General features: G+C 40.3%; 1 protein-coding gene and 1 long non-coding RNA gene across 9 annotated transcripts in view; one reads left to right on the top strand and one right to left on the bottom strand.

Moving 5' to 3' along the window:
* The first annotated feature begins 27 nt into the window (after window positions 1-27).
* LOC132377223 (uncharacterized) lies at window positions 28-12,933 on the top strand. 2 transcript variants are annotated; one of them, XR_009506585.1, is made up of 3 exons: window positions 28-118; window positions 2,058-2,291; window positions 12,295-12,933. It is a non-coding gene; the product is annotated as an uncharacterized LOC132377223 (long non-coding RNA). The 2 variants fall into 2 exon arrangements; XR_009506584.1 differs by having other exon boundaries at window positions 48-118; window positions 2,054-2,291.
* A 985-nt stretch (window positions 12,934-13,918) lies between these two features.
* LIMS1 (LIM zinc finger domain containing 1) overlaps window positions 13,919-20,400 on the bottom strand; it is a 106,256-nt gene continuing 99,774 nt past the window's right edge. For 4 of the 7 annotated variants that reach the window (XM_059943382.1, XM_059943383.1, XM_059943379.1 and 1 more), the window contains exons 8-11: window positions 20,230-20,278; window positions 19,003-19,078; window positions 18,623-18,814; window positions 16,530-16,616 (exon numbers count right to left, since the gene is read on the bottom strand). In XM_059943382.1, coding sequence (XP_059799365.1) covers window positions 18,667-18,814; window positions 19,003-19,078; window positions 20,230-20,278 — 273 coding nt within the window. In that variant the 3' untranslated portion in view covers window positions 16,530-16,616; window positions 18,623-18,666. Of the gene's footprint in view, window positions 16,617-18,622; window positions 18,888-19,002; window positions 19,079-20,229; window positions 20,279-20,400 lie in introns of those variants that run through there. The other 3 variants (XM_059943380.1, XM_059943377.1, XM_059943378.1) reach the window with 2 other exon arrangements.

Genomic DNA, 20,400 nt, shown 5'->3' on the forward strand with positions numbered 1-20,400 from the left:
CGTGCGTGTCGCGTCAGCCCTGTGCGCCGCGCAGGCCCGCGGGCGCCGGCGTGCGGAGGTGACTGCGCTTGCGCGGCGCGGGAATGAGAAGCTCGCGGGCTGTGTGACGCGGTAGAAGGTGCGTAACGACGACGCGGGCCGCGAGTAGCTGCGTCCGTGAATAGCCCGCCCCGCAGGCGCTGGAGGCGGACGGCGTGTACCCGGTGCCGACGTCACTCTTCGGCGCCAGTCGTGTGTCAAAGCGCTCGTTTTTGGAATTTGAATTTTTAGGTCTTATCTCTAAACAAGTTTCATAAAATGTTTTCAGTAGGTTTTAGGGTTAAAAAGATCACATCCGTGTATACAGGGAGTTTAGGATTTATGGTTATGGATAATTTTGATCCTTTTTTTTAATAGACAACACATTTTTATCCAACACATGGAACTAACCTGGCCTCTTACAGCCGATCCTTTTTGATTTTTCAATTTTTACAAATTTTCCACAATGAGCAATTATTGCCTTTATAAAGAGGGAAAATAAAACAGAACATTCTGGCTCTGTTTTATTTCAATCGTATTGGATGTGAATAAGGGTGGCTGGTTTGGGAGGGAAGAGCCTACCTTGGGTAGTTGATCTTCCTAGTATTGGGTGGGCCGAAAAGTGCCTTCCGTTTTTTAAATAAAAATAAAAGACACATTTTTCGTTTTCGCCAACAACTACATTGAACAACGTATTCACCCTTTTGTTCCACTACCTTCTGCCATTTTTCAGGCAACTTCGTAATCCCATCTTCCCAAAACTTTTAATCTTTTTGAGCAAAGAACTGTTCCAGGTGCCTTTTACAGTCTTTCAGTGAACTGAATTTTTTTCCATTAAGAGAATTTTCTAAAGACCGAAATCAATGGAAATCCCCAGGCGCAATGTCTGGTGAATATGGCAGATGAATCAGAACTTCCCAGCCAAGCTGTAACAGTTTTTTTTTTTTTTGCCTGGTCATCAAAGAAACACGCAGTCTTGCATTTTCCTGGTGGAAGATTATGCGTTTTCTGTTGACTAATTCCGGATGCTTTTCGTCGAGTGCTGTTTTCAGTTGGTTTAGTTGGGAGCAGTACTTGTTGGAATTAATTGTTTGGTTTTCCGGAAGAAGCTCATAATAGAGGACTCGCTTCCAATCCCACTATAGACACAACACCGCCTTCTTTGAATGAAAACTGGCCTTTGGTGTGGTTGGTGGTGGTTCATTTCGCTTGCCCCACAATCTCTTCCGTTCCACGTTGTTGTACAGTATCCACTTTTCATCGCCCATCGCAATTTGTTTTAAAAATGGAACGTTTTTATTATGTTTCAGTAGAGAATCACGTGTGAAAATATGGTCAAGGTTTTTTTCGCTTAACTTATGTGGAACCCAAACATCAAAGTGATGAACATAACCAATCTGGTGCAAATTATTTTCAATGCTTGATTTGGATATTTTGAGTATGTCGGCTATCTCCCGCGTGGTATAACAATGATTGTTCTTAATTATTGTTTCAATTTGATCGCCATCAACTTCAACTGGTCTACCTGACCGTGGAGCATCGTCCAGCGAGAAATCTCCAACATGAAACTTCACAAACCACTTTTGACACGTTTGATCAGTCACAGCACCTTCTCCATACACTGCACAAATCCTTTTTTGCAATTCGGTTGTGTTTTTACCTTTCTTGAAATAATAGAGCATAATATAACGAAAATGTTGCTTTTTTCCCTTCCAACTTCAATATTAAAATGACTACACAAAAATTCACCAATTTTGATAAGTCTTTTTTTAAATGCACGTTGATATGACAGCTGTCACATACAGTCTAACAAAATTGTTTCAAATGAAGTTAAAGACCACTAAGTGCTGCTAGAGGCATCTTATGGAAAAAACCAAACGAACCTTTGGCCCACCTAGTACTTGCCCCAGGTCCCAGCTAATGATAGCTTATCAAGGGAGTGGTGAGGGGCCTGCCCCTATACTGGTTTCCCTGGTAACTAATGAGCCCACCTGACTTCAGTTCCCCTATAACTGGTAATCTCTCTTTCCCCGAGGAAGTGAAGATGCCACCCCGTCCTGCCCTCGGTCCGCTGGGCACAGTGGGGTATTGCTCCAGGATCTTGCTTCAGACGCGTAAGCTCCCCCATCCATTAAACCATCGATGTCTCTGTTGCTGACTCCGGGCTCTTCCGTCTTGAAGCTGGGCAAGCACAGGGCTTGTAGGCCTGCGGGGTGCAGCCCAACAGCTTCACATGTATTGACTCATTTGATGCTTCCAACAACTTCGTGAAGGTAATGTTGTTTGTTATTATGCTCAAGTCGACAGATAAGGAAACCAAAGGAGTGGACAGGAAAGCAACTTTGCCAAGCACACCTGGTAAAATTACTACCTTTAATCTGTTTTACTAGAATATACTGAAAAGGAGTAAGCCAAAGAGAAAACCTTGAGGCACTCAAGAGGCTTTTCTTACATACATTTATTAAGCTTTGAAACTTCAGTTTTCACCAAATGGGAGGATGAATCTGTCCTGCTGGGCTTTAAAAATAGACATTCTTCTCCAGGAAGATGTCCATCCTAGCCCACATCTTTTCCCAGCATGGACCAGATCCATCCCAACTTGTTCTCACAAGTAATTATCCTTCCCCCAAATCACACAGCTAACTGTAATGTTCTCTACAAGGACCACCTTACCAGTGGGATGGATTCCGCTCTAATGGCTGCATCACTCATGTTGATGCATTGCAAATTTAATTCAAATGAGAGTTGAATCCATAGAAATATCTGACTTATGACGTCTTTCATCAGCCACAGTTTTACCTGATTAATCTGAGTCCTCAACTTCTGAATTAATTGAACTGACAGGCATCCAGCATTGATGCTGATCAAAATCAAGAGTTTTTTCATCTCCTCAAGTCCCCCTGTCCTCTGTTGCTGATTATCTTCCCTGGCAGACACCTTGTCTTTCGTGTAATCACATGACTCTTTCTTTCTTCAGAATCACTCATACTGTCAGTTCATCCCATCATTTTCTCAGCGCTCTTATTTTGTATGATTCTACAGTAATCCTAAACTACTTGTAGGTAGCACTGTGAATATTCTCATGAGTTTTGAACTTAGTAGACATGACGAGGTTAAAATGTTCATAAAGGACCTCAGAAACAGGAGGAACCAACAGGACTGCTCGTTGCCACCGATGCTATCTTTTCTTCTTGGACATAATTAAGTTTTCATTTTAAAACTTTTGCTTTCATCACATCTGTGAAAATAGAGGCTTTTGTACATGCTACTCTCAATGTCTGTACAACCTAAACTGCCTTAGAAGTGCAGAAATGGATCTTTCACCCATGAGCTGAGGAAGGATTTAGAACTATCACATGATAGCACAACCCTGCCTGGGATCATGGAGGCAGAGCTTGCACAAATCATAAATTAAGAAATGTGTATACACACACGTATGTATATGCATTTGTACGTGCACATCTATATGTGTATACATATAGATGTATATATATGCACGCACATGTGTGTTTGTATATATGTGTCTCTGGAAATTGAAGTCCCTAAATCAGTGCTGTCTGATATAAATAAAATGTGACCCAACATGGATTTAAAAATTTTCTAGAAGCCACACTTTAAAAAGTAAGAAGGAACAGGAGAAATTAATATGAATAACCTTTTATTCAACCCAGTATATTTAAAACATTATAATTTCAACATGCAATTAATATGAGCAAGTTGTTAATAAACTATCTTACATTCTTTTTTTTGTACCAAGCGTTCAAAATCTGGTCTATGGAAATTGAATCTGTGTTTAGATTTCATAAAATTTAGGGTTGAAAAAATAGATGCATATACCCAAGTTGTTCCAAACATACTTAGAAGTTCTCAATAACTGAATAGCAAGTTTTAAATTTTAAATTAATTAAATTAAAAATCCAGTTCCTCAGGAGCACCAGCTACATTTCAAGTGCTCAATTGCCATGTATGTCTGGTGTGTTGGATGGCAAAGCTCTCATAATTCTATTGACGTGGAACTTAAAAAGGAACAAGTTGTGTTGGAAAATAGATACTACCTGTAGCAGTCAGTGTGGCTGACAGAAAACCCCAAAACTACAGCGTCCCAGAAGCTAAAAAACAGAGCTTTAAGGAGAGAATAATCAACAGTGTAAAATGCTGCAAAAAGATCAGGAATGATGACTGAGGAAAACTCTTTAGACTTGTTTCCTGTAAGTTGATTTTTGAAAGAAATGGTGCAGGCAAAAAGCAGCCTGCAAACAGTGGAGGGATTAGGTGGTGAAGAAATGAACGCACAAAGTGATAATTACTGTCTTTTTAATAGGGAAAACTGACGTCGGTATTTTTGGTAAATAATCACATAGAAAAATTGCCCATTTGGGGGGTGTATAGTTTCATGAATTTTAAGGCATGCATAGATTCATGTAATCACTACCACAGTTGGGATACAGAACAACTCCATCATTCCCCAAACTGATTCACACAACTGCTGTAGAGTCACGCCCTCCCAGCACTGATCAGTCCCCCCACTATAGTTTTGTCTTCTCAAGAATGTCTTATGGATGGACTCATACAGTGTGTTTTCATACTGGCTTTGTTCACTCAGCATAATGCCTTTGAAATTCATCCAACTTTTTGCATCCTCAATAGTTCATTCTTTTTCATTGCTGAGTAACATTCCACAGGTGAGCGGACCACAGGGTTATCCACTGACCAGTTGTAGGGCATTTGGGTTGTTGCCAGTTTCTGGTGGTCATGAAGAGAGCTGCTGTAAACATTTTTTTACCAGTTTTTTCTTCAATGAACACAAGTTGTCATTTCTCTAGGGCAAGGGTTTGAAAACTATGGCCTGTGTGTGGACTGGCTGCCTGTTTTTTTTTTTTAAATAAATTTATTTATCTATTTGTTTTTGGCTGCGTTGGGTCTTCGTTGCTGCGTGCGGGCTTTCTCTCGTTGCGGAGCGCGGGCTTCTCATTGCAGTAGCTTCTCTTGTTGCGGAGCACGGGCTCTAGGCGCGCGGGCTTCAGTAGTTGTGACACGCGGGCTCTAGAGCACAGGCTCAGTAGTTGTGGCTCACGGGCTTAGTTGCTCCGCGGCACGTGGGATCTTCCCGGACCAGGGCTCGAACCCGTGTACCCTGCATTGGCAGGCAGATTCTTAACCACTGCACCACCAGGGGAATTCCCTGGCTGCCTGTTTTTGCAAATAAAATTTTTCTGCAACACGACCATGCCCATTCGTTTATGTGGTGTCTTATGGCTGTTTTGCGCTGTGACAGGGTTGAGTAGTTGGTTGTGACCGAGACCTATGTCCTATAAGCCTAAAATATTTACTCTCTGGTCCTTTAAGGAAAACTTTGCTTATAAGTCCTCTAAAGAAAGACTCAGGCCTCCAAGCCAGGGTCTCGCCCACGCCTCTCACCTCATTCTGCCACCTCCCTGCCTTTCTAGCATCCTCCTCTCCCACGCCCTCCTCTCTGTGTGCCTCAGTCTCCTGCCGGAAGAAATGGGTTGAGCCCCCAAGGAGGCTATCTGAGGAGGGATGGGGGAGGGCCTGGGGTGGGTTCTACCCACCGCCCACCCCAAGCCATAGGGGCTCTAGCCAGGGCCTAGGAGAGGAGGGAGCTGGCTCTGGGGTGTAGCTGCCCCCATTATTGCTGCTGCTGTCTTGCTGTAGCCACCTCTCCCGTCCCCTCCCTCTTTCCCACTGCTGTCCGTGGTGAGGAGGAGGGAGGTGCAGTCCCCAATCCCTACCCCCCAGGTCTGTGTTACTCGGTTTTTAAACGACTGGTTGGGATAAAATCCTAAAGAAATAAAACTTCCAGTGGATTAAAAAAAAAAAAAAAAAGACTCAGGAGTGGGATTGCTAGATCCTATAGTGGGTGTTCCGTATGGCTTTACAAGAAACTGCCAAGCTGATAGAGTGGCCATCTCAAGTTTGCATTCCCATCAGGAGTACATGAAAGATCTGGTTGCTCGGCCTCCTTGTCGTCACTTGGTATCGTCAGCATTTTTTAATTAAAGCCACTCTAAAAAGTGTGTAGCAGAATTTGTCATGGTTCTGTTTTAGCCCCTCACAGGTAATATTGCTGGACGTTTTTTCATAGGCATATATGCCATCCATATATCTTGTTTGTTAAACTCTGTGTTTTACTTGTTGCCCGTATTTTAATCAGGTTGTTTGTTGTGATGAAATAAAATCTACATTTCAAGGCAGGACAGGAAAATTTAAACATCAAGTTCTCTCTCTGTGTCCCCTGGGCTTTCCCCCTCCCTCCCTAATGAGCAGTGTGCATCTGCATCACACATTAACCAGACCTCCTCAAACATGGGAGTGCCTGCTCGAAGGTAAAGAGCTTTCCTTTTTCCTTCCTTCTGAGCTAGCAATGTGACTTCTTGAAAGAATCGTGCTCTTTCCCAGCTCTGCACGGGGTCATGGTGACTTGCTCACCTGGGCTATATATCCTTGGTGAACTTTATGCGAAATATCAGTAAGTCATTTTGATTTACGATCCTTTGTCTTGAAAACTGTTTATGACTGTGCCTTCGACATCTAACAGGTGGAACAGTTCTCAGAGCTTCTGAGAGTCGGCTTCCCAGGTTATAATCCTCAGTTTGGCTCGAATAAAATTCCTTTTTTTTCTTCTTACCTTGATTGTTAATTGAATTTTCATCAACAGTTGTCTCACTGTTGAGTTTTGAGTGGGCTTTAGGTATTCTGACTGCAAGTTCTCTGTCAGACATGTAACTGGGAAACATTTTCTCCTAGTCTATAGTTTGTTATTTCATTCTCTCAACAGTGTCTTCCACAAGGCAGACATTTTTTGATTTTGATAAAGTGCAGCTTATCAATTCTTTTGTTTTCTGAATCATGCTTTTGCTGTCACATCTAAGGACTTATGACCCCTGGTCATGAAGGCTTTCTTCTGTCTTACACTTTAGATGTATGACCCACTTTGAGTTAATTTTTTCATTAAGTGGAAGGTTTTTGTCAAGAGCCTTTTTGCTTATGGATGTCTAATTGCTATAGCAGTATCCTTTTCCATTAAATTGCTATGGCCCCTTTATAGAAATCAAATGACCATGTTAGCATCTGTATCTGGGCTCTCCCTTTTGTTTCATTGATTTATGCATCTAACTTTTTACAGATACCTCACTGTCTTAATTGCTGCAGCTTTATATATGTCTTAAAATCGAGTACTGTGATTCTTCCAACTTTACACTTCTTTGTCAGAATTGTTATATTCTAGTTCCTTTGCCTTTCCACATCCATTCTACAATCACATTTTCTGTATCTATAAAATATTCTGCAGGAACTTGATTGTAGACGTGTTTAATCTGTAGATTAGGGCAGAGAGAATCACCATCTCTACCATGTCTTCCAATCCACTGCATGGACCAGTTATTCAAGGTCTTCAGTTTCATCAGTGTTTTGTGGTTTTAAGTATATACATCCTGACATGTTTTGTTAGGTTATAGCTATTTCATTTTTCATAGAGCTGATGTAAATGTTGTTTTTTAGATATTAGCTTACAACTGTACATTGCTCATATAGAGAAATACAGTTGGTTTTTGTCTGTTGACCTTGTATCCTGTGACCTTGTTAAAACTCACCTATTAATTCAAGGAGTTTTAAAAAAATTTTTTTGTAGGTTACTTGGGATTTTACACATAGACAATCATGTTATCCAATCTGTATGCCTTTTATTTCTTTCTCTCGCCTTACATCATGGTCTAGGAATTTTAGTACAATTTTGAATGAGACAGGTGAGAGAGGACATTTTTCCTTGTTTCCAATCTTAAGGAGAAAGACTTTCACCAATAAGTACAATGTTAGCTATAGGTTTTTTGTAGATGCCTTTATCAAGTTAAGGAAATTTCCATTTATTCCTGGTTTGCTGACAGTTTTTATCATGAATGGACATTGAAATATGTCAAATGCTTTTTCTGTATTAGTTGATACGATCATGTAATTTTTTAAGATGTTAATATGATTACATTGGATTTTAGAATGTTAGGCCTTCCTTGAATTCCCAGGATACACCCCACACGGTGGTGTTGTGTTTTGCTTGTTTCTTTTTTTTTTAAAGATAGAGAGGGACTTCCCTGGTGGCGCAGTGGTTAAGAGTCCGCCTGCCAATGCAGGAGATGCAGGTTTGGTCCCTGGTCCGGGAGGATCCCACATGCTGCGGAGCAACTAAGCCCATGCGCCACAACTACTGAGCCTGTGCTCTAGAGCCTGCGTGCCCCAGCTACTGAGCCCGCGTGTCCCAGCTACTGAAGCCTGCCCGCCTAGAGCCCGTGCTCCGCAACAAGAGAAGCCACCGCAGTGAGAAGCCCGTGCACCGCAACGAAGAGTAGCCCCAGCTCACTGCAACTAGAGAAAGCCTGCGTGCAGCAACGAAGACCCAACACAGCCAAAAATTAATTAATTAATTAAAAAATAAAAAGGTAGAGAGAGAGAAAACATTTTATTCTTTCTATAATGAGCAGCATCAGTCAGTTAAGCTTCACATTCTGGGCAGGACTCTTAAGTATGATTTTTTTTCATAATGTATTTTATTTTTTAAAAAGGAAGCACAGGTGTATTTTGAGAGAGAAGTAAAATATAGAAAATGCAAAATTTGTCTTAACAATTGGTATACCATATTTTGAAACAGTATAATTATTTAAAAATACAGCATAGCCAACAGCCTATAAAATTTCTTTTGGCATTTCATTTGGTAGAGTTAAGTAGGAAATCTTTCTTAAATAAAAATTAGCTATCAACACAGTCCATAAGTTAGATTGTATGTTTTTTGGGTTTTTAAAAATTTTTATTTTATATTGGAGTGTAGTTGCTAAACAATGTTGAGCCAGCTTCAGGTGTACAGCAAAGTGATTCAATTATACATATACATGTATCTATTCTTTTTCAAATTCTTTTCCCATTTATGTTATTACAGAATATTGAGCAGTATTTCCTGTGCTATACAGTAGGTCCTTGTTGGTTATCTATTTTATAATTTTTTTTTTTTTTTGATATTGCTTCTTTTTTTAAGTTATTTATTTTATATTTTGGCTGCATTGGGTCTTCGTTGCTGAGCGTGGGCTTTCTCTAGTTGCTGCGAGCGGGGGCTACTCTTCGTTGCGGTGCGTGGGCTTCTCATTGCGGTGGCTTCTCTTGTTGCGGAGCATGGGCTCTAGGCGTGTGGACTTCAGTAGTTGTGGCGCACGGGCTCAGTAGTTGTGGCTTGCGGGCTCTAGAGCACAGGCTCAGTAGTTGTGGCGCACAGGCTGAGTTGCTCTGTGGCTTGTTTCTTTATCATGGTAAAATACACATAACATTAAATTTACCATTTTAACGATTTTTTAGTGTATAATTCAATGGCATTAAATACATTCACAGTGTTGTACAGCCATCAGCACTATCCATCTCCTGAAGTTTTTTAATCATTCCAAACAGAAACGCTGTACCCATTAAACAGTAACTCCCCATCCCCCCATCCCCATCCCCTGGTACCCTCTACTCTATGTCTCTAATGAATTTGCCTATTCTAGGAACCTCATATAATGGGAATCATACATTATTTGTCCTTTTGTGCCTGGCTTATTTGACTTAGCCTTATGTTTTCAAGTTTCATCTATGGTACAGCATTTTTCAGAATTTCATGACTTTTTATGGATGAGTTTGTATTAACCTTTTATAAACTACTCAATTCAATTTGCTAATTTTTCTTGAGGATTTTGCATTTAAGTTCATGAGGGATATGGACATTTTCTAATTTCCCTTGACTTTCTCTCTTTGATCCGTCGATTATTTAGAAGTCTGTTGTTTAACCTCCAAGTGTTTAGAGATTCTCTTGTTATGTTTGTCTTATCAACTCCTGGTCTACTTGCATTAAGGTCAGAGGACTAACTTTACACGATTTTAGTTACTATTTTTAAATGGATAAGGTTTGTTTTATGACCTAAGATATAGTCTACCTTGGTGAATCTACCATGTGCACTTTAAAAGGATGTGTATTCTGCTGTTGATGGGTGGAGTGTTCCACAGATGTCGATTAGATCCACTGGGTTGATGGTCTGTTCAGTTCTGTGTCACTATTGATTTTCTCTCTCCTAATTATGTCAATTACTGAGGGAGGAGTATTGAAGTCTTCAGCTATAATTTTGGATTTGTCTTTCCCTCCCTTTAGTTCTGTCAGTTTTTGCTTCATGAATTTTGAAGCTCTGGTGTTAGATGCAAACACATTTAGGATAGTTGTGTCTTCTTGGTGAATTGACCCTTTATTATTGTGTGATGTCCTTCTTTATCCCCGATGATCTTCTTTGCTCTGAAATCTACTTTGTCTGATACTAATATGGCCACTCTAGCTCTTTTGATTAAAGTTTCTATATTTCTTTTTCATCCTTTTACTTTTAATGTACGTATGTCATTATAAAATGACAAGAAAAGCTAAAGCTAGTTTCTTGTTCAACATATAGTTAGGTATTGTTTTATCCACTCTGACAATGTCTTTTAATTGTTACGTTTAGTCCATTTATATTTAATGTAATTATTGATGTTTAGATCTATGTCTCCTATTTTATTATTTGGATTCTGTTTATTCCATTTTTAATTCCTCTGTTTACTCTTTTCTGCCTTCTTTTTGGTTATTTGAGTATTTTGTATAATAATATTCTCATTCTGTTTTGATTTATCTATTGTTTTTGAATATATCTCTTTGTATAGTTGTTTTTTAAATGGTGGCTCTAGGGCTTCCAATATAGATAATTATTCACAGAGTACTCAGAACGAATACTTCACCATTTCAAGTAGAATGTAGAAACTTTATGGCCATATAGATAGCTTTACCTTCCCCCCTTTATGTTGCAGATGTCTTATATTACATGTACATGAACTATAAATGCCACTGAACAGTGTTATAATTTTTTCTTTGTCATCAAATATATTTTAAAAATAGAGGACAGATCCACTAGACAGAGATCACCAAGGAAAGAGAAGACTTTAACAATACCCTAAACAAACTAGACCTAAATGACATCTATTGACAACTCCATCCAACAACAGCAGAATACACGTGCCTCTCAAGTGCACATGGAACATTCTCCAGCATAGACCATATGCTAAGGCATAAGAGAAACCTCAATAAGTGCAAAAAAATTGAAATTATACATACGAAGTATGTTTTCCCACAACAATGGAATGAAATTAGAAATCAACTACAGAGCAGAATTTGAGAAATTTACAGATATGTGCAAATTAACAGCATACTTCTAAATAACCAATGAGTCAAGACATCACGAGGGAAATTAGAAAATACCTTGAGATGAATGAAAATGAAGAGTCAGCATGGTCTGTCGTAGCACATATGTGTCCCAGGGCCAGCTGGGGGCCATGGGCGCTGCTGCTTCTGAGCTCTAGAAGTTCTGATAGCTTTGTGGAATGCTGGAAACTGCTCAGGGTGGAATGCGCTTTGCCAAGTATCCAGCAATCGCCGAGCTCCTCCTGTGAGTGGCAAGGGTACAAGGACAAAACGAGTCCTTCCGTTGGGAGCCATCCTTTTGGCAGGAACACAAACCAATACATACAAGTGCTCAAAACAACTACTGAATCAGAGGTGTGAGCAGAGGATTTGGGGAGCAAAGGAGAGTGACTAGTTTTGCTTGAGGAAGTCGGGAAAGGTTTAAAAAATGGGGTGAATTTGATGTGAGTCTCAAAAGTGAGGAGGGTACATGGATCTCAGGAGGGCAGGTGAAGGTCCGGGAAAGATAGTCCTGCGTGATGGGCATGGCCATTGGGAGAAAACAGACTCAGCAATAGGTTGGGACCTGCTTGTTCGGTGAGCCTAATGAGGCTGGTAAATAAGGGGAGCCGAGTGATGGCTGCTTGGAGGTCACAGCAGAGTGAGGACAGCGTGGAGCCAGCCAGGGCGCCAGCTGGGAGGAAGAAGGGCTCTGGGACCTTCTGCAGCTGAAGGGCTGGACTTTGGAGTCCTTAGCTGTGGGGATGGGAGGGGTGGGGGAGGGGAGAACAGACGGCAACTCGACCTTAGCCTGGGAGCCTGGAGAGCTGGTGATACCACTAAGGGCAGTGGGAAAATGGAGGAAATGGGAACTGGAAGAGGGCCAGGGCCCCTGCTCCCAGGCCGGGCTAGTGGGTATTTATTCTCCTTTCAAGATCCAGCTCCAGGAGACCTTCCCCCGCCACCTGCGGGGTGCTGCCCGTGTGATCCTGCAAAACCTTATGCTTCCTCCCATGCTGTGCTGTAATCGCCCGTCTCTCTTTCTTGGGCAGGAGGAAGCCAAGGCCTGCACCTACCCAGGGGAGGACAAGGCGTGCAGGACTCAGGTCGGACGTTTGAGGAAGGAGAGGAGGAGCCCGGGAACGATGGAGCCCCAAGAGCACGGGGCAGCTGAAGGGTGTGAAGATAAAGAACTGAAGCAGGTCAGAATTCACAGTGAATGGTGGGAAGACTCCACCACCAGCGTACCTGGTTCTAAGATTTGCCTTGTATACAGCAATCAGGCCATTTGCTTTTATTCGTATACATGAATGTTTCTGTGATATACTCAAGAAGACTTGAATTTTTCACACACACAGACATCCACCAAGTAACAGGGCAGAAATGTGCACAAGCTCGGAAGCACAGGAACCACCTGGGTTCAGGTTCTGGACACGCCACGTCTTGCCGTGCAAGCTCAGAGGGCCTCCTTGACTTCACAGCCCTGGGTGATTGTCAGGATTAAATAACACCGTGTTACCTACAAGGAAGCTGCCCTGTGAATGCACAGAGGCTGTTTGACATTTTTACATGGTTTTAGATATAGTACCACTTAAACTGTGTTCCAGAAAAAAACTACATACAAGTAAAAGTTTAAAATGGCTTTAAAAAAAAAATGTGGAACTCTTTTTAAAATTGAAGTGTAACTGACCTATAACATCAAGTTAGTTTCAGGTGTACAACATAATGATTCCGTATTTGTATGCATTGCAAAATGATCACAATGTCTAGTTAACATCTATCACCATGCAGTTTTTTTTTCCCGGAATTTTTAAAAAATTAATTTATTTTTGGCTGCATTGGGTCTTCGTTGCTGTGTGCAGGTTTTCTCTAGTTGCGGCGAGCGGGCCTCTCATTGCGGTGGCTTCTCTTGTTGCGGAGCACAGACTCTAGGTGCGCGGGCTTCCGTAGTTGCAGCATGCGGGCTCAGTAGTTGTGGCTCACGGGCTCTAGAGTGCAGGCTCAGTAGTTGTGGTGCACGGGCTTAGTTGCTCCGCAGCATGTGGGATCTTCCCGGACCAGGGATCGAACCTGTGTCCCCTGCATTGGCAGGCGGATTCTTAACCACTGCGCCACCAGGGAAGTCCCCACCATGCAGTTTTAACATGTTTTTCTTATGATGAGAACTTTTAAGATCTATTCTTTTAGCAACTTTCAAACGTGCAACTCAGTATTAATAACTATAGTCACCATGCTGTACATGATGTCCCTATGAATTGTTTATTTTATAACTGGAAGTTTGTATCTCTTGACCCTCTTCACCCATTTTGCTCACCTCCACCCTCCCACCCCACCTCTGACAACCACCAGTCTGTTCTTGTTTTTTTTTATGACTCTTGCTTTTTGATTATTGGAGTTTTTTTTAATGATTCCACATATAAGTGAGATCATACAGTATTTGTCTTTCTCTGACTTATTTCACTTAGCATAGTGTCCTATCCCCGTTGTCATAAACGGAAAGATTCCCTTCTTATCTCTGGCTGAATAATATTCCATTGTTATATAGACCACATTTTTTCATTCATTCATCCGTCAATGGATGCTTAGGTTGTTTCCAAAACAACTTTCTTAAGCACTAGTCCTATATTCTCATGGTTCCATGTCTCAAAGCCATTCAAGTTAAGCAAAACACAACAGTATTTTTAACAATTATGAACATTTATTAAGCACCAAGAGTATACTGCACGGGTTGCTATGTAAAAACACAATTATTGACATAGTGTCCCTGCCACTGAGCTTACAATCTAAAATGAAATACAATAACAATGCTGTAAGCTGACCTCAAAATTTCCTTAAGTTAGAAATTGCTATTTTGGCAAATAAATGAGGCAAAATGATCTACCATCAGTTACAATGTTAATAAGGCTTTGAACATGATCCAAAGAACGTTTGACTTGTACCCAAACGTTTTCCCAATTATCTTAGGCTTGATAAGAAAAAGACCACCTAGAAGTGGTAAACAGTGAATTATTTCAAACTGCCTTGTAGGATTTTAAGCCAAGATTTGCTCACTAGCCTGAGTTTCTCTCCGGCCAGAGGAAGCCGTGCAAAACACCGTAAAGTAAGCAATTCCGTCCTCTCGTCCACTGACAACTGTTCGGCCCTTCCTCCCCCCACGAGTGAGGGCTCTGTGTCCCCTAAAGCGGAGGAGGTGTGTGTCTGGATAAAACACCCCACAGCCTTGGAGGCTCAACGGGGCAGACTTGCAGAAAATACGAACTCGTATTTTATGATAGGGGTGAGCAGTGGGGCCTCTGGCTGCAGGAGAGACGTAAACCTGGCAGCAGTTGAGCCCATGCCTCTTCCCAGTGATTAGGAACACAGGCAAATGGGCGCCTCTGCTCCGAATTTCCGGTGTGAGAGCATTTAGGAATTTAGCCTCAAGACCCCAGACTGAAAACCCTGCACTATTCTGCCTGTATCCACAGTACAGTATTTAATAAATACTTTGAAGATTTTTGTTGCTGGTCATATATTAGCTAACAAAGGCACGCTGAAGGGATTTTGATTCTTGCTGTCAAATGCAAAGACAGTTTCAGACTTCTAAGCACAGTCTTAAACTATATATTGATTATCTTCAATCACTGATAATTCTTTGAACTCTAAAAGAACACTAAAAAATAAAGCAATTGGTTATAAATTAACTGAAGACTGACATACAGTTTACTCTGTAAAGTGCATGCACAAATGTTTAAAAAATACATGCATACAAATATTTTAATGGCAGACTGGTAGCATCCTGAGATTTTTTTTTAATGGTAAAACAATATTTCAGCAATTTTTGGAAAAACCAATAATTTTCCCCTAAGTCCATCTTGGCAACTTTCTTTTACGTGATAACATAGCAGCAGCAACATTTAAAAAATGTTCAGAAAATTTGCTTTGCATACAAGTTTATCAGGAAAGACTGGTCCAGAAACTTCAGGATAAAACTTTTTACAAAGTAAAATAATTCACTACTTTTGACCTAAAATTGATACTTGAACATTCCTCTTCCAATTTAAAAGTGTCATTTATACCTCCTACTTATAGTAAATAAAATCTAATTATGAGATTTGTAATGAAAAATTTGAAACACACATCAACATCATTCTCTTCTAGTAAGATTACAGAAATTAATTTCAATGTGTTTCCCCAAAAAGTGAAAAAAATTTTAACATATAATCATAGCTGTGGTAAATGAATTTGAGTTTACAAATCTCAGTCAATGCACTTGTTTTTAGTTCGTAAGGTCTGAAACAGCTAGAATTCCTGATTAATGTATGTATTTTTCTAAGGCAAGGCAAGTTCATTTATGTATAAAGCATAGATATTAGCATGGTTATAAAGGCAACATGAGCAATACATATACATTCACTTTTTTTTTAAGTGATACATTCCAAACTACATAACATTTAATTTCATGTCCTATTCTAAGACTACATCTTTGACCTTAACCTTAGAAGCATAATTGCTGTAATACATTAAAAAATACTTCATTTTCCCAATATTGTAAAGTATACTGTATTTTCAAATACCTAGTATAAATTTTTTGGCAAAAATTTAGAAAGGAATACTATCAGCTAACTAACTACTATGTTAAGTAATTATTGTATGAAGACGTTCACAAGGAGAATAAAATATAAAACTAAGCATAGGAATTATGGCACTTAACCATAACAACAAAAATCCCCAAATCAAGTAGTTCTGAATATACTTGTTTCTTATCTTAGTAATGTGTATATTCATTTTACAGCCACTAGTTTGATAAATGTACTAAGATTCTGTAAGGTCTGTTTTTCTTGATTGGTTGTTTTTCTTTCTTATATCCTCCCAAACTGCAGTTGCAATTAATTTGCTTTTGAGTACAAAGTTAAATAGTGTGTATATTTTTTATCTGAGTCATGTAAAAGCTGACTCCTTACTTTCATTTTTAAAAGTTATATTTAACTTTTTGGACCTCAATTAAAATTTAACATTTAACCATGTTTCTTTTGCTATTAAGTACAGTTGACATTTCAAATTGATAAGGGTTACTAACAAAGGCAAATTTTGATCTCATCCATGTTTTAAATATGATTACACAACTTTTTTTAATGAGAAAAAGGAGATGAAGAAAACCACTCAATAGGTCCTCTTCACTCTCAACTATTTTGCGATGCAGCTTTAAGTAAGGGTGTATCAGGTCAAGCAATGTTGTAATCTCTTATCTTTGCATAGAAGAGAAAAAATAAAATGAAGTTATTTCCTTCCTAAGGTCTCAGCTAGCTTCTTAAGTCTTTTTTTCAGCTCCAATGGAAATTTCTCATAGCACTTCTTACAGACTGGCTTCATGTCAAACTCCACAAACTTATTCCTAAAGATAACAATAATAATAATAAAAAAGAAATTAGTGGAAATGTAGTCAACATTTGTATATAGACAGACAAATAATGTGCAGTAATTTTACTGAAGTAAATGAAGACACTATGCATATAACATCTATATTCGTATTAGCAAAAAACTTTAATTCTAATCTCAATTCTAATCATTATGGTAAACATAAAAAATTCACAATATCATTTGAAGAAAGTTGCCCTTGTAAATGGATCTTGTCCATCTATCTGTGTAATACAGAATGGATATTATTGATACATTTTAGTCTGTGCTAAGTATACAGGGAATATAATGTAAATAAAATTCAGATAATTAAAGTCAATCACATTTTAAAGTACCATGAGAGCACTTTTAAAGAACAGTCATTCAAAGCAAAGAACTGTATTTCTGTAATTTGAATGATCCTCTCTTTATTGAAGGCAAAATCATCTTACTTAGTATTTTATATCATGTAGCTGTGAGGTTTCATCTTTCCTGGCCTCCCATCCCCACAACAACAACAAGCATCTTGAAAAAAATCTAACATAATATATAGGTTATTTTGGTTGGCTGTCTGACAGAAAGCTTTAAATCACTCTTCAAGAGCACAAGTGGACCAGGTGGTCACATCTGTGACCTGTGGCCTGTGGTCACATCTGTGAATGGCGTATATACGGAGAACTCAACTCTTTTTAAAAAGCCAGGGCAATACACACTCTCAATTCACTTGTAAAACAATTGTGGACAGGTGTTGAGACGGCCTCCTAGCTATGGGTGATGCATCTCCAGCTGACAGTTATGAGGGCTTATCACCGTTGAAATCATGGGTCCTTAATTGTGAATGGAGCAAATGCAGAACTTTACAACTTGCTCATTTTCTGTGAAATTATGTTTAGGAAGCATTTGTGGGACAGGTCCAGTGATATACTGTCAGCTGTGACAAATTATTATATCTGCTGATATAATTTTAAAGAACAACATTAATGACAAAGTTAATTCCTGACCACACATTTAAAGTGAAAAATCTTTTATTTTAAAGCACCACATGGGAATTATTTTCTACTGTTTTTCAGAGAGCCTAATGCTGACAGTTATTCAAATGATGTTACATTTCAACTGGCAATTTGATTTAAATAGTACCATTGAGTTAAAAGTTCTCCCAAAGTCTTCTTAGAATAAAAGCTATTAAAACCGCCATGTTTTTGATGAAAGAAATAAATTATCCCTGCTCCCAGAGATACTGCTAAACAAACCTTACGATGTTTTAATCTTATATCTGAATTTTAATTCCTCTTTAATTTTAAACAATAAAAAAACTCTTAGAGCTCAGAACACAATGGTACAATGAAGGAACGGGGACAATCATGCTAGCAATTCAAGAGAATTTCAAAGATTGAAATATTTCCCATAAAAATCAGGAATACAACTGAGTTTGAAAACATCAAGAAAATGAGTTCATAATCAGTAGCATGTGGGCAGCAAATGAAAGCACAAATACACACACCAGAGATGCCGTATCTTATTATGTACCTAGAGGGTCTCTGCTTAGACAGGAAACATGCTGAGAGGATTCAGTTTAATATAGAACTTAGAACATGCAACACTGGAATTGATCAAATTATATTATTTTAGGCAAAGAAACCAAAAACCAGGATTTTAAAAGCTGCAATTATCAGACAAGAATACTTTGAAACTTTTCCAGTATCTATTAGGAGATTAGAATTCTTCCCTTTGAATCCATTGGAAAAAGAAAAAAGAAATCTATACCATATTGTGATTAAAAAAACGAGCTGAGAGTCTACGGGTTCAGGGACGAAAGTGAAGTACAAGCCAGTGTTAAGTGTGAACCCTTCTCAAGGTGTGTAACTTTAATAATTAGGCAAAAGGACCAGCTCTACATGGGACAAACGCTTCTATTTCAATCTCTCCTGGCTACAGATACATGCCCGAAAGTAACGAAAAAAGCAAGAGACAAAAACGAATGAAAACATATTCTAAAGGACTAACCAAAGGAGAAAGCAGTGAAAATGATGACAGAGGGATAGAAAAGTTTACAAACAGACTGGCTTTTTCTTTTTCTGCTTGTCCTTATCCTTTGCTTCTCTCTCCCGTCTGGCAAGTCGCCTCTTAAATTCTTCTGGCATTTTCTCATAACAGTGTTTGCAGACTGGTTTTAGATCAATTTCAACAAACTTATCCCTTTGCGCAGGACAGAGAAGGAACAGGAGAAAACAGGGAACAATTAAAGGAAGAACCTTTGCTCTTAGAAGGCCTGAACAGAGAGAAGAAATAAGGCATCAGATCATTCTTTTTAAACTCTGCGAATGTTTTTACAACGCCCCCTAAGTGTTGGTGGCGGCGCTCGCGGGAGCCGAGGGCAGACTTACTTGAGCGTTAACTTGGCGCTGCAGGTGGAACAGGCGAAGCAGTGCACGCACCAGGCCTTGTTGAGCGCGGAGACCACTAGGGGACAGGAGGGGGGCCGTCACTCAGCGCACCCGCCCGTCCCGGGCTGGGTGCCCTCCTCGAGGGCTTTTCTCACCGAAGAGCCACACACGGCACTGAAAATCTCGTGCCGTTAACTGACGTTCACAGGATCGGTCGACGTTATTTATTAATTTATCTCATCACGTTGTTAGAGCACACAACCCCAGCTCTGCATTCGTCTGCCACGACTGTAGGCTTCCCCTTAGGGAAGATCACCGTTGCCTTTTCAACCCGTGTTGGTGGTTCATGTTTTCTTCTCCAGTGAGGCATCCGAATGGCAGGTACCAGGTCTTCACGCCGACACCCCCCAGCCCCGCCCCCAACCGCCAAGCTGTGACGGCGCGGCCCCGGCTTTCCTAGCACAGCAGGTAATTAAAACAAAGTCCAGACGCTAACTCACCGGCCTGCAGGAGCCTGTCTGCCAAGCCGACACTAAGGCAAGAGCTTCCCTCCCCTGGCAGCTGCCTTCCGTGGGCGGGGGTAAGATTTATTCCCAAAGGCACTAGAGATCACTTTCCTGAACCCACCCCTTCGTGAAGGGCACACGGGCAGTGTTTCAGAAAGCGTTTGCCGACTTAGGCTCTCTGCTCAGAGGCTGAAGCAGGAATGTTTGCAACTTCGCCAGGAAACTTCTGGCAGAACTTGCTGCGCCTATTGGCAAACACAGCTGCTTCCTTCCCGTCCCCATCAATCAGGGGCGAGGGGGCGGGCCCTGGAAACACCTAGAGATAACTGGCAGCGTGCAGGGGACCCTTCCTAAGTGCTCCCAAGAAACACGCCCTGCAGCTTCCGGAAGGAGGAACTGGAAGGAGAAGAGGCCTTGGGGTCAGCCGCTCCTATGGTAACGACCCTAGGTCAGCCGCTCCTATGGTAACGACCCTAGGTCAGCCGCTGCTATGGTAACGACCCTACGGCACTGGCCTAAAGTATCACCACAAACGAGCCACAAGCCCACCTCTGAGGAGTTAGCATCGCCCTGCTAGAGAATACTTGGCAAATATGCAAAGAAAGAGGAAAAGTAACGGATAACCATCACATTGCAAACAACCTTTTTCAATCTTCACATGACCCAAGGGTTTTTGTGTCAAAACGGTGCCCTACAGGTTAAAATCCCTGCAGGTACTTACCATCACCTTCTATAACACGGTTGCAGTGGAAACAAACATCACCAAATAGCTGAAAATGAAAAAAAAGAAAAAAAAAAAAAGTAAAGATGTGTTACAACTAAGTATCAGAACACCAAACATTTAATATAAATAATTTCAGTTCTTTGTACAACTTAAAAACAAATAGCTGGC

This window comes from Balaenoptera ricei, chromosome 13, assembly GCF_028023285.1.
Source record: "Balaenoptera ricei isolate mBalRic1 chromosome 13, mBalRic1.hap2, whole genome shotgun sequence".
Classification (NCBI taxonomy): Eukaryota; Metazoa; Chordata; class Mammalia; order Artiodactyla; family Balaenopteridae; genus Balaenoptera; species Balaenoptera ricei.